We start from the raw sequence: 23,354 nt of genomic DNA on the forward strand, positions 1-23,354 counted from the left end.
CTGAGAACTCTCTCACACTATCTGAAATTGTCTCTGACTGTACTGCTTTCTGCCTTTATGAAATAGATACTGGTATTTTAATCTCAATGCAAAATACATTTTGTCTTTTACTTAATTTCCTCTTTTACTAGTTAATCTATTTGATTACTAGCCATTGATTAATCTATTTAATCTATGTTAGTTAATCTATTTGTTTGAATTCTAGCCATTGGAATGCTGGAATACTATCTCTCTTATCTATCAACTGTAGGTATTTCCATCTTCACTTTTATAGTAATTATGTATGCCTTTCTTTACAATGGATTTTTTATTCAAAATTTTCCCTCTTTCTTGAGGAAAAGATGTAGTATTGTTAAAACAAAGCCAAATCTCTCTTTAAGGAACCTTTCCAGGAATGGAGGGTAAGGAAAACCACTATCTATTCTCTTCAGCTCTGCTGTGAGTCTGGGCCATCAAATGACGTGCTGTGAGACTTGAGTCTGGGCCATCAAATGACGACTTTAGTACTGTGCCTCTGGGGTGCCCAGGATTCACAGTGCCAAGGACTTTACCTTAAAGTCATTGGCTCAGTCGTTAAGTGAACATCTGGAAGCCTCACTCTTCCTAAACTAAAAATTTATGCAGACTGCAGACAGTAGTTAAATACCTATCTGAGGCATGAATAGAGTGTGTGAGAATACTGTTTGAACATATTAAACAGACCTAGCTTAATATGAATCATAAGGACTAGAAAAAAACTGTGTACGAACATTTGCCTTTAGTAGCTGTGCTGCAGGACTAAATATATGCAACTAGTTACAAATTATCTATGCTTTTAAGAGACTAGTATACACTGATGCCCTTCTAAGGTAACAGTAATCTGTTTTGTTTGTTCTCTAGGTGAGAGAAGTTAAAACATAACTATGTAAAAACTACCTTTCTTTTCTGAAGAAGTGCCAGCAAATCTAATCTCTTAGCTCTACTTCAAGATGTCCAAGATCACAAACAGTATTCGGAATCACTTTGAAGATCTGGTGAAGGATTTCTCACTCAAAATTGATATTCTTGTCTGCGTTAACACTGTAGATCTGTCAGCAAGAGAGCAAACAAATAAATAAATATCCCCAATTATTTAGGTGATTGGTTAAACAAGCAGTCAAGAACTTTATTCAAGAGCCATTCTCTTAAAATCCATATTCTCAACAGTGATAAATGTTCCTTTGAAATCAACAGTAGCTCTGCTTTCTTCCAAAACTGACATAATCATACTTGTAAGTATCCTCTCACTGTTAGAAAAGGAGCAACATTAAGCTCAGACAAGGCTTTACTTGAGTTAATAAAAATCAGCAGTATTAGAGGCTGTGAAATATGTGCAAAAAAAGGAAATGGAGAAGAATGCGGGAAACCACAGTAGTACTCAGGGAGAAGACAGAAACTGGAGACATAAGGAAAAAATATTTACTGCTAGATGTTGGCAACCCAGGGGGTTGACTAGTGGAACAGGGTCAGTGATACAACAGGAAAAGCAAAAGACCACCTGTGATACTGCATCTGCTTTTGGAGGCTCTGAATCTATAAAAACATTTAGGTATTGAGTTGCTGATTAAGTGAGTAAGCTGTAGTTTATTAACCTAAATGCTGTTATGAACCTGGCACTTAATATAATGTATCTCTGCCCTGAGACTAGATGTCCTTGGGTGCTTCACATCCATACAGGTAGCCTTTCTTCCCCTTTCATCGCATAGCCTTGCCCACACAGCCTCTGCAGAAGAGCCTTTGGCCCACGTCATCCCCTTGTTGTTCCCTGGCATCTTCTGGAAAAGTGCTGGTTGGCCTAAGCAAAAACAACGCTGGGGACTGCCCAAACCAGGACTGATTGTGTCCCAGTGCTGGAGCCCAAGCCATGTTTACTTTACCATGAGGAACAAGCGGGTCCACATAAGACCTGTAATAGCCACTCAAAAGACCTGGGTCCTGCGAACACTGAAGAGCTGGAAGCAAAGTCCAAAGGTTTTCAAAGTACAGTATGTTTCTGAAAGGCGGTGGGTGAAACAAATGGCTCTCCCGATCCCTCCTGGAAGTAGTGCCCGGGGGAACTTGTTGGCTTTCGCCGTGTAGAGGGCAGGACTGCAAGAAGCGTGTGCTGTAAAGCCCCCAAACGGGAGCGAAAGCCCAAGGTGTGTGGTGACAGGCCTTCCCCGTCAGTCCCCTGACAGAACACGACCGCTCTCCCCACCTCGGGGGATGCCGGCGCCTGCTGCCCCGCTCTGCGGGCTGGCAGCGGGTGGAGAGCCCGATCCCGGCCGCCACCAGCAGGAGCTGCGAGCCCAGCCCTGCCCTCCGCCCGCGGGCTGCCGAAGGCCGCAGCGCGGGGCTCGGCCCTGCCCTGCCCCGCCGCGGTCCCCCCGCCGATAACCGCGGCTCCCCCCCCCCCCGGCGATAACGGCGGCCCCCGCCTCCCCCCGGCTCTGCCCCCTCCCGCCCCGCGCCATCTCGGCCCCGGCTCAGCAGCCGCTCTCCGGCCGCCCGTGCCCGCCCCGCGGCTCAGCATGGCTCGGCAGCCCGCGGGCTTTCTTCAGGAGGCCTCTCACCAAATCGCCGCCGGAGGCTCGGCGGGTAAGTGGCCACTTCCCTCCCGCGGGCCCTCCGCTCTTCCCGCCCCGCACCGGAGCCCCGCGGGCTGCGGCGAGGCCGCTGCCGCCGTCCCGTTGCTCTCCTCAGGCGAAGGAGCGGCGGGGACCGGCCCCGCTCGGCGGCGGCTCCTCCCCCGGCGGGCGGCCCCGGGGGGTCCCGGGGCAGGGGGGCAGCGTTGCGGGGCCGCTGCTGCGACTCCTGCGAGTGTGCCGGCCCCCCCTGCCCGGGGGCGGGCATCCCCCGGGGCTCGGTGTATCGTCCCGGAGCACACCCCGCGGCCCCTCGGGCGATAAGGCTGGCGGGCGAGTCCCGTTAAACCGCAGCAGCCTCCGGTGGCCCCCCGCGTACTCCGGTGGGGGGTTCCGCCGTGGGCTGCAAACCACGCGTGTCGAAAACACGTACTTCTGTCTGTCTGTGCCCAACGACGGCTCTGCTGGTTCAGTTTCTTGTTTCCCCTAAGTAAGAAGCAACCTAAAATATTGACGCGAGCCTGCAGCGTGGCAAGTGTTTGCACAACGGCTCGCTGTTGCAGGGTATGTTTGTAAATCCCGCTGGCATTTCAGCTATGCAGTGTGTTTTTAATTGTTCTTTAGTGTCTCTTTCGGGGTCAAGGTGCTGTTTTGCCATGTAGTGTTTTATGTGAAGGAGGACAGCTGTGCTTTATGTAACACTCTGGTTAACGTGTGAGTAGGTGCTCCCTTCCCTCTAATTCCCTGGCTCCCACTAAACCCACTCCTGTGGGCTCCTGCCCCCAACACGCAGTTGTGCGCTTCCTCTGTGTGCTCCTGACTCTGCATAGCCTTTGTTTTCAGCCCTCTGCTTTGGCGCAGAGAGGCATCACACCAGAAACAGAGAGGTCTGCTGTCTGGGCCCTGCCAGCATACTGGATTTACATAGCTCTAAAAATCCTAAAGCATTTTCAGGTTCAGCTCAGTACCATCCTGCTCTTCCCTTAGAAGAGAAAAGAAGGGTTTAATCTGCACCAGCCCCTTAAAGTCCATTTGTATCTGGAGAGATAGTGAGATGTTTTGCCAGCAGATGTTCTGCAAGATGACAGATTTCTCTGCCCATAGCTGAGGGTCTGTACGTTACTGATTCAGACTGATCTAACTCAGTATCTGTCCGTCTTCTGAAGGCAGCCTGCTTTCTTTACAGGCACTGTTCTTTGTTCACAGAGGTACAGGCACTTTGTCTAACATACTGCAAGGAAAATTGTCACTGAGATGAAGGCAGAGTCCTACAGAAGGATTAGAATTGGAAAACAGAGGGTGTTGTAGGGAACAGAGAGGATGAAAACTGCTTGCACTTACGTGGTAGGCTTAAATGCTAAAGTGACAGCATTTTCCTTTCAAGGAGACAGCTAAGCTGCACCTAACATATTTTATTTATTTATTTATTTAAGTATAATAAGGAAAGCTTATTGTATCTAATCCAGAGATATGCTGTTAAGGTGCTTGCATCCTTTTGCTTAGTCTCCAGTCAGGCAGGTTCCTTAACTCTATCACTAACCTTAAATCTGTCCAGAGATCTCTACTCATTGATTTTGAAATAAACAAGGACTGTTCCTTACATCTTAACAATAACATCATGTCTGAGGGATTGGTAAGCCTATGGCTTAAACTGAGAGTTTTAAGGTATTGGAGGGAAGTGGATCAAACTTGAAAATTAACTTTCTTGGCACATGCTTAGAACGTTGGTGGTGTATTTTGTGATTTAAAGATAAGACAGATGAGGAAGGCCATAGCTTTGAGGTCTTCAGGCCAATGGTTAAATTTCAGATTTGTGTAGATCCACCATGGAGAAAGTGAAAGCAGAAATGAAATGCTGGCGGGCATGAGTTGCTGACAGTGTACTTAGTATTTTACCCTTATAAGGAATTTGGTTGCCTGAACTTAGTTTTCCAGTATCTCTTTTAGACACCTTACATTGCTTTTGGCTGCCTTTGCAGAAGGACATAGGGCTCTTGTAGGGCTTTTTTCATGTTTACTAGCCTTGTGTGAATGTCACAGATATCTTAGACTGTATCACAGAGTGGTATTTAGTAGGAAACTGAAAAAAAAAAAAAGTATATGATGGTGAATTGATGAATATATTTTTAAGAAGTTCTGATAGTCATAACTCACACAGTTCAGAAAAAAAAAAAAAAAAAAAAAAGGTAGGAAGCTGTAAGAAAGCTGCCATAATTCAGTGTCTTAGTCAAAACAGTGATAGAAAAGTAGCCAGGTAGTCAGGGAATGAATTGTACAGCAGAGTAGGTGTAATGAAGGGTCAGAAATACTGTCTACATAGGTAAAATGAGACATTATTTAGCATCTGCATGTCTGATGCAAAAGGATCTGATAAGAAGTGATTCTGCTATGTCGAGTGGAAAATGATTACAGATAAGCCTAAGCTGTCAGAACAGGAAGAAAGGGATTTTTGAAGCTTTATGGAAGATGACGGGACTTGTTCATGTACTTAATAAAGAGAGGGGAAGGGGAAAAAGAAATTAAGCATGACCCCTAGTCAACAAGACTGATAAAATAGAAGATACTAGCATGCTGAAGTAAGGAGAAATTAAAGTATTCAGTGTTGAAAAAGAAAAGATTTAAACATACTGTTGGCTGACTGAGGCATTTCTAAGTTAAAGATAAACTTGAGTGGTGCTCTGATATTACTGAACTGTAGACCTCAGGCATGATGGGATTTCAGGCCTACTTCATGTCCGTGGCAGGGGGGGCATATGCTTCTGGGTGGCTCACAGCTTGACTTCATATCAAGTTGAAAGCTCTGCTTCCCGAGGGTGAACTCAATCTCAAGTATGAAGTCAGTCTTGGCATATTTTTTCCTGTTGGCATTTCAGTGTGCTCCCGTTTTCAGATTCCTGAGTGGAGGTCAATACTATAACCGAAAATACATGATTTTGTTTGGGTGCCTTGGTGTATAATTGCAGTGAGGAACAGGAGTTTGAGTGAAATGGAACTGGGGCCCTTTGTTAAGTTTGGTCCCTTCCAGTACAGTGAGCTGATGGCATGCTCCTTTTCTCTAGTGGTTAATTAGTACACTGAGGCATGTGTGGCACGTACAGCAAAAATTAAACAAAACAAAATCTGTAAACTGTAAATCTCATTGCGAAAAGAAGAACATAGGAATCTGTAACTGCAGGACTGCTATAGATCTAGGAAACCTAAAGGCTATTTTAGCAGCTGAGTCAATGAAGGGTTAAAGTCACAGAAGAATAATTTTTCTAATTCATAAGGACCAGAAAAACATTTATTTATTTATTTATTTATTTATTTATTTATTTATTTTCTGCCAGCGTGGAAAAGGCAGAAATTTAAGAAATATAGTAGTGTTGCATGCAAAGTCAATGGAAATTTCTTTCCAGAGAAAGAGGAATTGAATACTGCAAGTTACGTTGTGTGATACCTGGGTAGATTTGCCATGACATGCTGGGAACTGTCCCTTGAGTCAGTTTGAATGATGAAGTGCAAATGTCATCTCAGACAACTGCACAGATGACCCTTGGCTAAGTGAAGTAGCTGAATTTGGTTACCTGGAAGGTTATAGGATGCTGCTGCTTGGTATAGATGTGTATTTAATAATAGTAATAAAGGCTGCAGAAGGAAACAGTTAGCTAAAACCATAGGTAACATAAATAGAAAGTAAATGTAAATGAGATTTTACGTTCACTTCTTTTGTTCCCATGCACTTTCAAATAAATAAGATAAACGTCTTTAATACTGAAGTTAAAATGTTGAAGGGTTTATTTATTGTGATAAATACAAAGTGATAAATACAAAGATAACATGTCTGTCAAATCTGCAATATTGACTGGATCTTTAAGTACTTGTTTTGCTGTAACTCAGCATGCTTCTTTTGCTACTTCCATGTAATAAATTATCATGAGCTATTGGCTTTCTGTTATTGTGAGATGAATATGCAAAAGTCGGTATAAAATGAGGTTTGGTTGGTTGCTTTTTAAAGAAAAACATTTACTTGCTGTGTAAGAATAACTGGAGCTGGTCTTTTTTTCTCATTCTCCTTATTTTCATGAAACAGCAGGATTTCTGCCTGTCTAGACCTCTCGGCTTTGATTTTTTTTGGAAAGAGTTAGGTTTCCAGCTGCATTGAAATCTAATAGGATTTGGGAGTCTAATTCTCTTAAGCTCCTTTGAAAGTCCAAACCTTTTCTTTTGAGAGGTATTTTATTTCAGGAGTAGACAAAGTTGATTATCCTGGATTGCAGCAACCCCTTTGAACCAGATCTACAAGCAGGAAAGCCAATCATCAGAGTAAGAGTGTTGGATGCAAATATAATATTAAAAGCAGTGTTTGGTCCTCCTATCACTAGAGGCATTAGGCAGACAAAAATCACTGCAAGGTATGCCAGCCAGCATAAGCTGTGAAACAACTTAAGTAATAGTTGTACAGGAAACACTTTCAAACAGCTGGAAAATCAGCTATTTTTATTATTTTTTTATTATTTTTATTATTTTTTTTTATGATTTTTATTATTTAATTATTTATTTATTTATTTTTTTTTTTCCCCAAGGTGTTTAACTAGTTTATTTTGCTGACATTTTTCTGGAAACTAAAGTTAGGGTAACTGTTCAGTGTTTTCCTAACTGCTCTTTTTCTCGCGTTTAAGCCAGGCATTCACATGGTATTTAAAATAATCACTTAATACTCAGCAGTAGTTTCAACTATCTACGTTTATAGCTGAAACTATTAAATATCTCAATGTGAAACCATAATATTTTAAAGTGATCAAACTTTGCTGTTTCTGAAGTCTCTTAAGACTGAAATATCTGAGACTACAGTATGTGTTCATTGTCTTTCACCACCTGCACTGAACTGGCTGGCATTTTGGACATCAACAAAAACTGTATTAACAAACTGAGGGCGGGAAGCAGTCAAATAGTACTAGTTTCAAGGAAACGTCTTACAAGCTAAATTATTCCCAAATAATGCACTTGTAAATGCACCAGTAAAGCCAATTTTCTCAGCTAGGCTGAGAAGTTGGTAGCATTCTACCTGATGCTGGACTTAGTGTTTTTGAGAAGACTTAGTGTTTTGCTTGGTTGGCAATGTGGTAAGGAGAATTTTGGGTGAAAAGAAGACTAAAAGAAGGTTAAGGGTTTGTAAGCTTAATACCTACATGCAATAAACCAGTGCACAGAGCAGCTAGCTGGAAGTATGCAGAACGCCAGGAACAAAGCAACTGCAGTCACTATGTGAGCATTCCCCAGTGGAAAGTTTTAGAGTATCTCTCCATCCACGGCAGCATATCAAACATTATTTATTTCTGTAAGTAACATTTTCAGCTTCCGAACCTCTCCCCTTCAGCTCACAAATAGTAGAAAATTCACCCCTGACTCTGAAAGACAGATCGGACCATTTGCTTTGTGTGCATCTTCCTTATTTAAAGGTGTTTTGGGGTTGCTTCAGAAAACCTTATTTAATTTTAGTGAAAACTAATGAAATTCACATGGGCTATCATACACTATGCTGAAAATTTTCAGACAGTTAAGTAATTTGAAGAAACAATATTCTTGCAAGATAGTTAAAATAAAACAAATGAAAACCTCTATATGTCATGTATCGGGTGAACAGATGTTATTGGATCAGTTCAAAGCAGTGCTTTAACAAGCTATGAAAATCCTGTCTGGAATTACTAAATGTTTTTCTAGGTATTCATTTTTTCAATGTAATAGCTTTTGTATGGGGATTAAGATATGAAGATGTAATTTTTAAGTACATGTTTATACAACAGCGATGAAAACTAAAGAGCTATAAGACTTCATAACTTTTGTCTTGACACCTGCTGTATGCTTATTACTTCCTGTGGAAGCTGGGACCTTGAAATGAATATTACTATTTTATTTTATTTTATTTTATTTTATTTTATTTTATTTTATTTTATTTTATTTTATTTTATTTTATTTTATTTTATTTTATTTTAGTCTGTGGAACCAGGAATTGCTCATAACAAACTTATTTTTTGAACCTGGGGATTAATTTTCAAACTAAGCTAGTGTTGCTTTGTTTCAGTGTTGGTTTGAATGGATAAAAGGAAAGTAAATAGAAGCATCCTGCAGCCAGAACTCGTCAGTACCATTCTGTCTTTGTTCCAAGAGAAAATCTGGGGAATGTAGTTGGCATCCTACTCAATGGTGACAAAACATACTAAGCACAAAATGACTGTGCAATAGACATTTATCATTAAGATTTTATACACATAAGCCTGAGGGTTTTGAGAAACGTTATGTATTTTCTACTGTTATGTTCTACTAAGAGTTTTTTTTTTTTTCTCCAAAAAATAAATCAAAACAAACAAACAAACAAAAACCACAAAAAGCCCCAAAATTTAGTAATCGTGGTGACCTATAATTATTTGCTCTGTTACCCACAAGGTGGCAGTGTAAGACTATAATAAAATGCTCAATGTGTGCCAGATAAGTGAGAAAGGACGTTGAAGCTGTTACAGGTTAGGACACGGGAATTTGGATGACAATTCGAGAAAGCAAAGCTAAAAGACATAAAACAAATCACCATCAATAAATACTGGTTTCATATATGTGCTGCAAAAACTGAATTTGACTTTCCATAAGGCTACAGAATTGTAAACAGAAATCTGCAGAAGATTGTAAACAAACTTATATCACTGTTAAAGGGAAAAGGGTGGTGCTAAGGCAAAGGTACCACACAGAAGTCAGAAAACCTGGGATGAACTTCGGGCCCAATGGAATCAATATACAGCTAGCTACCGATTTCCATGGAAAGGAAATCCTGTTGATTGTTTTAGGAAAGCCTGTTGATTATTTTAATTTTACCATGGATTTCATAAACAAAGTTAATACCAGGTGTTAAAGGCTGCTGTAAGCATGTGATAATTTCTTTCAAGTATTAATAGGAATGTAACCTACAGCAAAGCATAAAAACTTGCCAATATATATATATTTTTTTAAGAAAAACTCAGAATATTTTATTGCAAACAATGTTGGACAAATTAGCCAGATTTCCAAGTTAGAGTATTATAGAATAGCAAGTATTATGTATGTAAAATCAAATATGTAGGTTAAACTAGTAATGACATCATAATTAAACTATGATGACGTTATTATATTATGACATATGATATTATGTCATCAAAATTAAATTATGATGTCTATTTTAATGTTTATAGGCAAAAGAATCCATTGTCTGCAAAAGCAGTTCTGAGAAGTTGATACATTTGTGGCAAAGATTATATTGGGGTAAAAAATATTTTTTATTACTGAATTTGTTGTTTCATCAGTTGTGCTTAGTGACCAATATTCACATTCATTTCCAAATAAAATTGTCATACCACATGGAATAAGGATACAATTCTAAAGTGTGTCCTTTGATAGCAACGTATGTGGTTCTGTTGAAGCGTTCTAGAAAGGAAAATGAAAACTGATTGTGATTATTTCTGTGTAGGGATTTTTGCCCATTAAGTGATATTAGAAGTTTTCCCTTAACCGTACCTCAGTTTCTGTGGTATTCCCTTAGATGTCCTTACGTTTGCAATCATCCATTCTTATGCTATTTACATTTCTATTTCAAACTAGCACAAGTTGGATAAGACCCACAAAATCATACCACTGAAAGTAGAAGAACTCATCAGTTGCTGCTGGCCTGACTGTCAAAATTTGCTCTGATAATTTGTTTTCTTATTAACCTAAATGCCTCAGACCGATCTAAATACCATGATTAAGGTTGGTATGAATTAAAAGTGCTGAAAAAAGTGAAGATGATTAGGATGTGAAAAAACAAACAAACAAACAAAACCTCAGATAGTAATGTGACTGCTAGAATCTGGAAGTCTTGAAAGTCAATCATGCAATGGACTGGCAGAACTGACATTGCTTCCATTATAGGAATACCTCTAAGTATTTTCCTGTAGCTGCATCATGGTCAGAGAAAGCCTTATGTCTGTTCTGCTTCAACCAGAGATGAAAATGTATGATTCTGATAGTTGGCTGGGTTTGTAGTGGGTTTTATAGTCAGAAGCTCTCACTCTTTGATGCTTAATTATCATTTGTACAAGATAAATGTTAAACTTAAGTCATTATAAAATAGTTTCTGTACTACTACAGGTAGTTTCTGTACTACAGGTTCTGCAGTTCACATCAACCGCTTTTGTTGTGGAAGATGAAAGGTAAATAGTTGCAGGAAAAGCACCTGTTGTTTTTTCCTGCAGCAAGTCTTGTCCTGAGGACTCATTGCATTTTAAATATGATATCACTAACAGCTGGAATACCTAAGGCTGAACTGCCTATAGTAGTGATTTCCCGATGGGAGAATACTGTTATATCTGAGAGGGTCTGAAGTTTGTTGAGAAACTATACACGTGTTGCTCCCAACCCACACAATAAATAGGAAAGGAAACATGGGAGTAGTTGTCCTTTAGATCAGCTTTCCAGTCAGTAAACTACACCATTAACAGCTGCTTTCCCCGCCCCCCCCCGTCATCCCTAGTATTGTCGGACATGCATAATAGCACAAACAAGAGCTGTTGCGTTGTTCATGCTTCACATCCTAAACTCTGCATCCAGCACTCTTTTTAGGCTTCTGTGATCATATTCTAGGTAGCGTCCATTTCTCCTAGATGTTCTAGTTCACCCTTGGAACAGCTTCTCCTTGAGAAGAGTTACCTATCAAAAAATAAAGCGATTGGCAGTATTTGGAGAGGAAAATAATTTTCAAAGAACCTGAGAGCTCTGAGAGTCCTCAGAGTCCTGCTCTTCACTCTCATTTCGTGATCTGTAGCTACAGAGCCAAAGCAATTACTGTTTCAAGGTAGTATTGTGTTGTATGGATGACTGCTCCATTCTCTTCTCTGAAATGGGACTGGGATTTAGAATGGGGTTAGGGCTGCTGGATTAACAAGGGGAGCCATGGCAGATTTACTTATTTTGCCTGTTAGTAAAAAAATTTAAATAGTAAACCTGGAATGCTAGGTGGTTACTAAGATGGTTGGGTCTTTGCTTAAAACAGCTTTTACTGTGTTTTTATTATTTATTTATTTATTTATTTTTCCCTAAACAGCGAAGACAATAACTATCAAGATGCAGTACGTTTTATGTGGCATATTCTTACTTAGTGTAAAGTGTGATGATGGATATCCTAGATGACAAAAAGAAACAAATCAACCCCTTTTCCTGATTTGTCATCCAGGTTTTCTCCTTTCTGCAAAATTATACTTCTTAATAAAAGAAGAAATATAACATTATTGATTAGACATTTCTAAAGAGAAGGAAGAAAGCATGTGGGCTGTCTTTCTGCAAATATTAAACAATGAATACTGTTAGAGACTAGACTAAATGAAAAAAAAAAAGTCTTATTTAAAGTATGAAACTCATCTAGGTTAATGTCCATAAAGTTTAGATTAGTTCAGACTTTTCTTATTAGAATAAATGTTTCCTTTTAAAAAGCATGATAATCATAATCAAGACTAAATTTGTTCTGTTATTTATTTTCAAAATGATTGTACATGTTTAGCAGACTTTTGATTTAAATCCCTAGGGATATATTGGAGACAGATGTTTAGGTGACCTCATGTTTAAAGTAAAGTTATATTTGGACACTAGATTAAATTTTCCTTAAAATCTTTCCTTATACGATAGACTGTGGAGGGGTGCAGAAAGTATTGAATAATTTATGTTGAAAAGATACTATTTTATTTTTGAAAATAAGTTATTAGAGTTCAGTAGATTTTATTTCAGGGGACCCTCAAAACAAAATGTCTGATTAGGAAACAGCATATTTACAAATGAAAATATTGTTTCTGGTCGGAGAGCTAAATGGGAAACAGACTTTTTTTTTTTAAAGTTCCTTGAATTCAAATATAAATTTACCATGTCATTTATACTTTCCACCATAGCTTACTAAAGACTACATTAGAGTTTGTTCAGTCTTCAACTCATTGTACTTTATAATAGGACATAACAGTAGCTAGCATTTTTAGTGCTTTCTGGTTTTGAATGGCTAAGGAATAGTTTCAATCCAACTTTAGTTAGTGTCATTGTGTTGGTGGCTATGATGGTTCCAGAAGTTACACTGAACAACATTTTGGAAAAAACTCTTCAATATTTCATCAAGTCATAATTATCAAAATTGGCCTGTTGAAAATGTATTGATTGACAGATAAAAATAAGTCTCTTCAGTCTCTTGAAGTTTATAGGCAACACTTGCTGTTAATGCATTTGGTTAGATAAACAAGTTACTGAGCTGCTGGAATTCTGCCCTTTGTAGTAATAACTTAAGTATTGTACTAATAGATGTATAGCTATTCTTGCCACTGCTGAATATTTTTCTTCCTAATTACAACTTTACTGGCAATATCTACTCTTCTCTGTAGCCTGATGCAAAGGTTGCACTAAACCATTAATTGGAGGCTTGGCACTTGGACTGCAAAATACCTTTCACTCAGATACCATGTGAACATTTCTGTGGGGCAGCCTTTTTTATTATTTTCAGTTATTTGGGTTGATTAAGATGGTGGATGTAGCCAGCAGAGCTGGAAATCTGTTTTGTACTGAGTGAATCTTGTTAAATTCAGGCAGCAGGTGAAGCATTTTTCACTGTTTTCATTGAGTTAGAACTGGAGTAGTCCTCTCCTGGATAAAACAAATTTTATTGCAGTACTTGGAGGCTCTTCTTTCTTGTAAGAATGGATATTGGGTGAACACTGGGATAAAAGACATATGTCTACTTCACAAAGGGAGTGGAAGGAGGAGACCTCATCCTGTTCCTGAAAAATGAGGTTTCATTCTGTCTTGTCTTTCTAGGGCTCATTGCTAGTAGGTGAATGCAGATAGAGAAAGGTACATCAGGCATGGGCAATAACTGTTTCGCACAGCATGGATCTAATTAAAGCCTACTGAAGGAATGTTGGTACCCATGTGATGCCATTACTGTAAGCAAATATTATTTTGTTTATCTTCTTCTTCCTGAATCAAGATTTGGGCTTTAGCTTCTAACTCTGGAAATAATAGCAAACATTCTTCTAAAAATCAATGAAAACCAACTGTTTTACATAAAAACCAAGATGGCATCTGATATTTCACACATGAACTAAAAGAAAATATTACCCGTTTTTGAAGCGGTATATAAACAGAACTCCTTTTCTATATCAGTAGGCATAAGAATTCAAGCTTTGTTTATTAATTTGGAAAATCTGTAAAATGTATAATTTACTGTGTATTTGAACTTCTTGGTATCATTTCCTCTGTAAGAGTGTGCTTACCTGGAATATTTCTGGCAGCTAAAGAATAAACAGCAGGATCACAAGCAAAAAGGAAATCAATAGGGAAACATAAATTCATGTAAAATTAAAGTTTATACAAACACAGGTATCTTCTGCAGACTTTTGAAAAGCAAGAAGTGGCAATAAAATTGGAGCAGGTGGTCCTTAAACATCCACTAAAAATGTCACTTGTCAAAATTCTTGGAACAAAGATAAGGGGCAGCATAGAATGAACTTCTAAACATTTTCTGGATAAGCTACTTTTACAGCATTTTGGTTATATATTGTCCACAAATAGATTTTCTATATTTAGAAATGTTCTTTAAAGGCATTACAGGAACATTGATCAGTTTATACTTGCCCTAAACTTTTAAAATGAACTAGTCGTTTGCTTGGTCTTGCAGAGTCAATGCTTGGAATTAGGTTGAATACCTTGGGCAACAACTCCTGTGCTTGTGTAGTATGATCCCACCTTTCATTATATGATAGCCTTTTCCTTTTTCTCCATATCAATCTATAATTTGTTCAATAAATAGAATTGAGTATTTTCACTGAAGATTTCAGGTGGTGTGCAGAGATACGTAGGAATCATGGTTCCTCAAGATGGGCACCTGCAAGTAAATTAGACATGTTCACTGACATGCTGTGAATGTCTTGTGCAACCTGTAGAGAAGCCTGGACATAATCCTGGAGGGAGGATAGGGAAATAACTGCCTTAATTGTGCTTTTTTTTTTTTTTTTTTTTTTTTTTTTTTTTCCTCTTTTCTTCTCGTTTGTAGTCCTTTTTGTCCTTATCTATGCATCTTCCAACTGTTTTTAAGAACAGAGGGGACCCTAAAGACAGCATGCTACTCCGCTATTTGGACTGAACCACGTGCATTTTGTGCACAGAATGACAGTAACATCCTTCAGGGAGAAACACTGCAGTCAAGTAGAGATGGTATATCAATTGTTGCAAGCTCAGTCTTAAACTGGTCTTTTTCTGTTCAGTCTTAATCCTTGTTTCCTACATTTTAATTCATGTTTGTAACTGCACCTAGAACCTTAATTGCAAAACCTGTGAAGAACTGAAAAATTCTGATGGGAGAGTCAGCTGTGTTTAATAAATCCCCTTTTCAGGGGGACATCACTAGGGCTGGAACTGTATTTAGTTCAACTGGAATAAGGATAGCTTGCTTTGTCTTTATTTTGACTACAAACTCTGTAGTTAGGAAATTAAATTCAGACAGAGGAATAAATCATTGTATTGCATTTTGTATTATAGTTGAACTGTTTGTAAAACTTGAACATATTTTATATTTATGTTTGCTAATTGTTTTGTAAACCCTTCAGTATTCAGGTTTGTAATATAAATAGTTTTGACTAAGGGCAAGATTTAGACTGCCTGCACTCTGCCTAAGCAAAAATTGGGTGCCTGCGGCTTGTGGAACAATTCAGAACAGACCTAGGAGATTCATGTGACCAGGGAAAGACTTGGGACCTCCTTAGGCTTAGCCTGTAGCCCAGGAAACTGAGGAACTGAGAAAGTCCTTCTATCCTTGAGTCTTTTTTACTGGGCTGCAGATCTGGGTTCATTCTTGCTCCTTTTGGGGTCTTTGAGTCTTGTTTTTACATGGTGGTGCACGCTAAATAGGAGAGTAGCTGTATATGCAGTGGCCCTGGTGGTGAGTGAAGTCCTCTGAAAAAAGAAATGATGGACTTAATTTTAAGCTGAGGAGAACCTTAGGCATAACTGTCCTGATTCCTGGGCCCTGATACATTAACTTTTTGTGTGTACTTTCAGGGGAACTGGCACTCCTTACTTAGTTCTAAGGGTACGCAGGTGCCTAAACCATGAGACTGATCAGTATTTAAATTCCTTTGAAATCAATGGAAGTTACTATTTCCCTGGTATCTCTTTTGTCCTGTATTAGATCTGCACAAGGTCTCCTTTGGTGTCCAGCATGCCCATCTGTTCACCAGCTCCCAGTGCTGCTCCCTGGATGTGTACAGGACTGAACTGCTGATGAATTATCCCAGACTGCAGGCTTGGGTGCTCTGAAGCGTCCTGCTGCAGCCAGGCAGTGACCTTCTAAGTTTGCAGTGCCTATGCCAATATCCCGGAAGTATAAATAAGCAAATAACTTTAAAATGAAACTTTCCAATTCGAGTGTCTAAAACTGGATGCCTAGAGGAAGATATCATGTATTTCATTATGGCAGGCATTATTTTTAATCACAAATCACTGAAGTCTGCAGGAATAGAATGGGGCTGGCAAAGTATGCTCCTATCTGGTAGGAATGACTGGTAAAGGGCTTCTATCCCAGAAACTTTGGAAGTTTTGTTTGATGAAAAAATGTCAATTGATTAAAAAAAAAATAAAAAAATAAAAAATACCAAAGACAAGAAGCTATAATGATACTGGAAAAAATGTATATATTTTGCCTTAGTTGTAAACAAAACCTTCAAAAGATCATCACATGCTGCTTATAGAACAATAAAAAAGTTTTAAACTGGAAGAATTTTCACTTTATACCAAGGTATGCAAGTTTGCTTTAGTTGAAAGTTTACTTAGCTAATGGAAGATTTTTAAATAAAGTTGACTAATTCTGAATTCCAAGATCTAAATTTTACCACAAAAGATTTTTTTTTTTTTTTAATGTGATAAACTATCACAGAATGAAGACTAATCACAGCAATTAAGGATGAACAATATATAATCCATCAGTGACTTGAAAGCTTGTCTTTACAATGTTATAAAATACAGAAAGAATAATTAATGGACTGGAAAGAGCTTGGACCAGTCTGGATTTCAGAGCTGGTCTGTCTTTGAAAGGGGTCAGACCAGCTGACCCCCAAAGTTCCCATCTCACCTAAATTACTGATTCTAACTCTACTACAAATACTATTCAGTGTGAGAAAAAAAAAATAAAATAGAGAATTGTATACAATCTATTAACTTATATCTCTGAAGTCCTGTACGAAACTTTAATTGATATCCCTTCTTACATTTGGGCATTAAGCTAAAATGTTGGAAAATTTGCTGTTATTTAATAATAAATTTTAAAAGTATTGTACTTCTAAAATGTGCAGCCCATCATCAGTTACTGTTGGATCAGCTGCATTGTGCTCAGTAAAAAGAGCTGTGCGATGCACTGAAGAGCACCATAAATCTCTTTTGGAAAAGTGGTGACAGTTTTATATAAAAGCACATTTTCCATTCAAAAAATGTAAACCTTTACTGAAGGAAAGGAGGAGATCAATTCTGATGTACCACTAGCACAGGCATCTGTGATGCACGATAATCTATTACTGCTCTCACTGCTTGGGTAACACCAGTCTGCCACAGCTCTGGCCTCATAATTTTGGAGCCCTTTCTTGAATGCAACATTTTTAATGTATGTTATTTCCCATTCTGTTCTACAACTTTTATTCTCAAACTTGAAAGAAAAAAAATATAGTGTTTGATTTTCCATTCACCAAGTTAGATATGTAAAGTCACATGGATGTTGTCATATATTTGGACATGTCTCCATTGCCCTTTTACCAAAGGATCTGGGGTGCATATCTGGAGATGTTTTCTCTCGGAAATTCTCTCGGAATTTGTGTTCAGTCTGTACACGGCTGTCTTGCTGAGTGAGGAACAGGGTTTTTTGTGGGCTCATAGACAGTACAATAAATTCATGAGATTTAGTAAGTGAGATAAGACTGAAGCAGTCTTCTCTGTCTGAGCCTATTTACACTCAGTTATCTAATCACATTGCTGTTCCACCTTGACTTCCTGGGTTACACTTCGAAACTGTTAGATAAGAGTACTGTCAATATTTGCCTTAGCAGCTTCTCTGGACAGCTTAGTTATTCCTCCAGTCGTAGCTGGGACCCAGTCAATTTCTCATGCTTTCTATTGAGATTTCCATCCCATATCTATTGGTCACCTTCAGTTGGCTTTGAGCTGGAGCTGGATCAAGCACAAGTTTCCTTCCATTCTTGAGTGTCCAAAACGTATTTGTATTTCTCCCTCATATGTTGCAGGATGGATGTTGGCAGTGGTCTGACAGACCTTTGCACTGTTTCCATTCAATCAGAGTTCCATTTGGGTTTTGCTTAGCTTCTGCTCGGCATCTCTAGATTTTTCTGAAACTCTTTTTCCCAGATCAAAACATTATATGTAGAACATCAGATGTCTGAGGTATTTTTCTAACATATGTCCCGTGCCGAGCAGGACCTAAATGGCAGCATGCTCTGAATGTATGCAATTTGTGTTTTGTTTTCTTACGTGTTCTTGCCAGAACCCTGGTGGTATCAAACCTGTTAGTGGGGAAAACATTTTCTGTCAGGAATCTCCTCCAATGTGTCTCCTCTTGTGTATAATTTAAATATTCTTTTTTCATATCTACAGACAAACTAGGTAAATAAATGGAGGCCCCCAGCTTTTTTCCTACCTGCTGTAGCCAGTAAATACACCCACTCGGTTCCTGCCTACAACAATAAAGTCCTCAAACTTGATAGGCAGTCTCTTGTTCCCTGTTTACTAAGCATGATCCATGGAAAGATAGGAACGAACTTTGCATGTCTCTTCTGTGCATAAAAATATTTTATTTTTTTTTTCCCTTGGTTTGGTCCCATGTTTCAGCTAACAGTATACCTTATTGTATGCCAACAGTTTGCAAATGTCCAGCACCAGAGAGGGTGCTTGTCAGTTTGGTATTTGGGATTTTTTCCATTGTTATTTTCCTTTACAATTAGCTTATATTTTTGTTAGGGATGATGTTGCTTTTGCGAGACCTGTTTCTCTCATTAGCCAAGTGCTACTTATAATGAGAATCTCATCATACTTTTTTTTTTTTTTTTTTTTTTTTAATTATTTCTTTCATCCCAGTGGATTTTGTCACTATCTAGGTTAAAATCAGCACAAACTCAGGGTGCATTTAAGTTGACCATGTCACCCTTTTCTGTTGCAGGGTTCAATATAGGTCAATGTGGACATTGACCTATAAAGGAAAGAGGCGGTGCTGTTTATCTGTGCTTGTACTTATTGTGTTAGAAAACTCTTTGAAATGATGCTCAACCCTTTTAGGGAACCGATCCAAGAGGCTTAAGTGACAAACCTAATTGGTTTAGTTTTCTGTTAGTTTGTTTGCTCGAACTGGGGGAGCTGGCAGGAATACCCAGGCAGTGGAGGAAGAGGAGGCATTGGTTTGGTATCAGCTGGCTCATTTGGTTGCTTACTTGTTTTATCAGGCTGCAGTGAGTGCCAAGAATGCTTCAGCTTCTGAATGTCACCCAAAGCTTAACAGATATCAGCAATTTAACTTGCTCTATTGTGGTAGCTAATGAAGCTGTTTGTCACCTTCCATATATACACTCGTAGGACCTGCTTCTCAGGTAACCTGAACCCTTAACAAATACCATTAAAGGAAAATACGTATTCAAATAATCCATGCCAGGAAAAAAGGACTTTGCTCAGCTTTGTGTGAGGATTAAGAGGGAAAGAAGGTTTCGCTCTGCTTTTTAGGAAAGAGCTTAAGAAACTCTTCTTTGTAGTACTGGTGTACTGATGAACATGTACAAGTCCTGAATTGAGTTTAGGGTCTGAGGAATGGATTTTGGCCTTCATATTGCACCTTGTTCAGTTTATAACCTGCTTGACTGTATGTGTGGAAAAAAACAGTGAGTTGCAGCTGTGGTGGTCAAGTTGCTGGTCGTGTTTCCCAGCACAAGCCTGCCACTAGAAAAACCCATCACCAGAGTTTGTGTTAATCTGGAACACTGACAGATAAACCAAGGCATAGAAATACTATCCAAAATGCCTTGCTTTTCTGATGTTGGTCACTTGAGGGCAGGGGGTGATGTTGGAAGTGTGAGGGAATTTACATTTTCACCTCACTTGCTCTATTCCCTTTAGGCTCCGAGGCCATTGATTTTAATGTATTTCTAGTACATTATCCTGGTTCGTTAAACTTTATTTTTCTGCCTGACAGTATTTTTCTTAATTTGCTCATAAATCTTTAGAAGCCTTTACTTACGTTCTTGTTTGCAGTATTCTGTAATCTTTTTGTGTGTGATACTTGTACTTCAGCATTTAAGGTGGAGATGGCAGTGTTGTGCTTCTTCCCTGTCTTGCATGGAGACAAAAGGAAATTGCAGACTGTGGTTCAGCTTTGTCTCTTGAGACTCTCAGGCTGCTGTGTTGTTTTCTGAGTTCATGTGTGAAAGAAGAAGCCTAACTGTACAGAGGGCTTTGCCATCTGAAAGTTTTTCTGTAGGAAGATAACTATGTCCGTCATATGAAAGAAGTATTGAAGTTAAGCTACAGCAAGTGGTTAAAGATCAGTCTGTCCATGCTGCAGGGAAGTATGGTATCAATTGAAAAGTTCTATTAAAAAAAAAAAAATCAAAACAAAACAAAACAAAAAACACTTAAATGAAAAATATTTAAATTGAGAATAATTTTATTTCACATAAAGTATTGCATTTGTTAGTTCCAGATAATATGGAAGAGCTTTTCATAGTCTGGAAGTTACAAACTTATATAGTATTTACAAAAGTTTTATAAACACTCATGGAAACTATAATATTCTTTTCAGAAAAGCATTGTCACCAGGGGGTTAAATGCCTCTGGGCACAAACCCATTGGCTTGAATAAGAAACCAATTCTGTGTTTGGAAGACTGATAGTTTAAATGTGTTCTTGGTGGAACCAGAGCAGTGCATCTGAACATCTGGAACTTGGGCCTTGCAGCTGGAAAGCAGCCAGATGCTGACCTTGGTGGTCCTGCACCTGTGGATGTGGTGCCCACCCCAAGTCCCACTGAGGTCTCAGATACCCACACCTTGCACAGTGTCTTCTTGCACACTGAAGTCTGAAGAGCTAAGTACTACTGATTTCTTGCATCTCAGCTTTCTTGTTTTCATATTAGGAGGTTGACTATATAGGCAAATGTTTTTCAAGTGTCTTACTAACAGAACCTTGTAGATGACAGATGTCTCTGTTATTCTACAATGTATTTTTTTTTCTTTTTCTTTTTAACCTTCCAGTTTTCCTCCTTAACTTGTAGTCCTTTCATATTCATTAACTACTTTACAGTTGGATGGTTTCACTATACTATTTTTTTTTTTTCTTCTAACTCTGCAAGCAAAACTGTGCATCTGTTAATAAGCTGCTATGTCCTAGTGACTCAAAGACAGCTATTAGGAGAATTCAGTGGCAACTGTAAGTGTGAACACCATAAGTATAAATAAATACTTTTGGAAATATAAAGTCTCATATAGTATGAAAATATAATTTACTGTTTATCATTAGTGTACACATTTTTAGTTCTTTATTAGTCTTGAAACTCACATTCACAGCAGTAGTTTTAAGAGCATAACCCTTTATAAATATGTGGTAGAGTTTGTATTGCTATTAGAATTTACCTGTTTTATCCTATGAGTGAAGTCTGTGACACTTAAGGCATTTGAAAAAGCTTCACATAAAAATATGTGAGATGGGGTTGGAAGAGGGGCCAAGTATTTATTATACATTTGTGTTCCACAGATACTATCTGTTTCTTCAATGGCTGTGATTGTATTTAACACTGGAGATTAGTCTGCAGTTTGTTCCTTAAAAAATTGGTATTTAAGAGGTGACATCATTCATACCTTCTAGTCCTGCTTCTCTGCCTGTCCAACTCCTGTTTCACTATTTTAATTTCTATTCTTCTGAAGTAGGAATTTCAGGAAACTGGCTCCAGACCATGTGGAACAAGGAGTATCACTATTCTTAAAACATAAATAATACAGAATACTTTGTGATAATACTACTTGTATGTATGAAATCTATTTGTCTCAATGATTATTTTTAGAGTTATCATAAAGTAGATAATTGTTCTTTGTCTTCAGTGTTTTACCATCTAAGCTTTTTAAATGAATGCTAAAGCTGTTTCATGGGGTACTTACCACTGTTTTGTTCCTAAAATTCAAGCTCACTATGAATGCATTAACTCTATTTTTGTCTTCTATTTTAAGCTCTTGTGTATTAGCTGCAAATGTCTGTTCCTTATTTGAGAATTCTGATATACGGGTATTTTTCTTTGGGTTTCTACAATAGTGAATGATGCATACTGATTATAATCACTTAAAAAAAAAAAAAAAAGAAAAAAAAAGAAAAAAAAGTATTAACTTGGCCTCTTAAAATATTAATGTAGCTTAGGCAATTAAAAGTAACCTCCCACCACAGGTAGCTGTTGGTACCATACCTCATGTGAAATGAGGAGATCAAAAATCAGTTGGGAAATCCCTACTCTGTATCTGCCTTTGCTGTAGTCATTTTTTTGCTGCATGTGCAATTGGCAAGACTAGCAGCAACCATAACCAGTGTAGTGATGTCTAAGTTTTCAGAAGATTAGAAACAGTAGCTCATGGGCATGAGCTGTTCATTTCACTCTGTGCTAATGTATTCTAATGATGATGCTTACAAATGCTAACAATTTTGCTTCTCATCAAAGCATGCAAAAAAAAATAATAATGAGGGGAAGTATCATGTTATGAAGACATATGCCAGTATTTTCTGAAGCTTGTATGTGCCTGCGATGGCCTGGTAGAACTGTAGCAGGTCAAAAGCAAGTATCTAAAGATGACTGTTTTTTTTTAGTAATTCATACTTGGGCTTTGGCATGACTCAATCTTTTGAAGGAGAGATTGTCAGTGTCCAGAAGTCTGAAGTACTATTTTTAAAACATGCCGGTAAACTGTGCGGGTTATTTTATTTGAACTCAAATAGCACATGTTTAAAATTATTTTAAATAATGTCCTATGATTTGTTCCTTTGTTAAACCTGCTCCCATCTTGAGTCCTCATCCCTTCTGGTGAAGGTGTTGCTCACATCTTCCTCTTTGTTAGTAACATGTTGTCTCAGCACACTGTCCATTTTGATTTACTAGTGAAACAAGCAACTCATTCACTGGTTACAATGACGTACTGTGGCCTGGGCATTCTGTATTTGGATTATAATGTTGCCTTTTGAATAGAGGGGTTGAAAATTTTAATGTTGGAGACAGAACAATTGCCATCTTGCAGCTGATGTGGATTTTCCCAGATAGCAATATACCATTCTTTCCATAGGCAAATATATAGATTTCGCTCTTGTGCATTTCTGTTCTGAGCACAAATGCAATGTTTCCATGTAATATAAGTATTGAATATTAGCAGACCAAGGGAAGGTAAGGATTAGTCAACAAAATGTGGATATGCATAACCTTGATTGTTTAAAATGCTTTTATTTTAAATACTGTGCCTGTTTAGATCACTGATGTATTTTAATTGTTTCCATCTTTCAAAATATATCTAGCAAGTTCAGTTTTTAGTTGTTGTTACACAAATAAACTGGTATTAGATGCATTGCTTTCTTTCTTTCAAACACACTTTCAAATTAGTCCTTAATGTGGTTTGAAGATTTTGCCAACATATTCTTCCAGATCCTTCCCTTGTATGAGGGTGGTTGATTACATCTATCTTTCGGTTTACAAATG

The 23,354-nt window shown here is 38.2% G+C and overlaps 1 protein-coding gene across 2 annotated transcripts in view; it reads left to right on the plus strand.

Moving 5' to 3' along the window:
• Positions 1-2,477: 2,477 nt before the first annotated feature.
• The window catches only part of SLC25A21 (solute carrier family 25 member 21), a 249,873-nt gene continuing 228,996 nt past the window's right edge, over positions 2,478-23,354 (plus strand). For both annotated transcript variants that reach the window (XM_084288450.1, XM_084288451.1), the window contains exon 1: positions 2,478-2,595. In XM_084288450.1, coding sequence (XP_084144576.1) covers positions 2,529-2,595 — 67 coding nt within the window. In that variant the 5' untranslated portion in view covers positions 2,478-2,528. The remainder of the gene's footprint in view (positions 2,596-23,354) is intronic.

Source organism: Netta rufina (genome assembly GCF_964035555.1).
Source record: "Netta rufina genome assembly, chromosome: 5".
Classification (NCBI taxonomy): domain Eukaryota; kingdom Metazoa; phylum Chordata; class Aves; order Anseriformes; family Anatidae; genus Netta; species Netta rufina.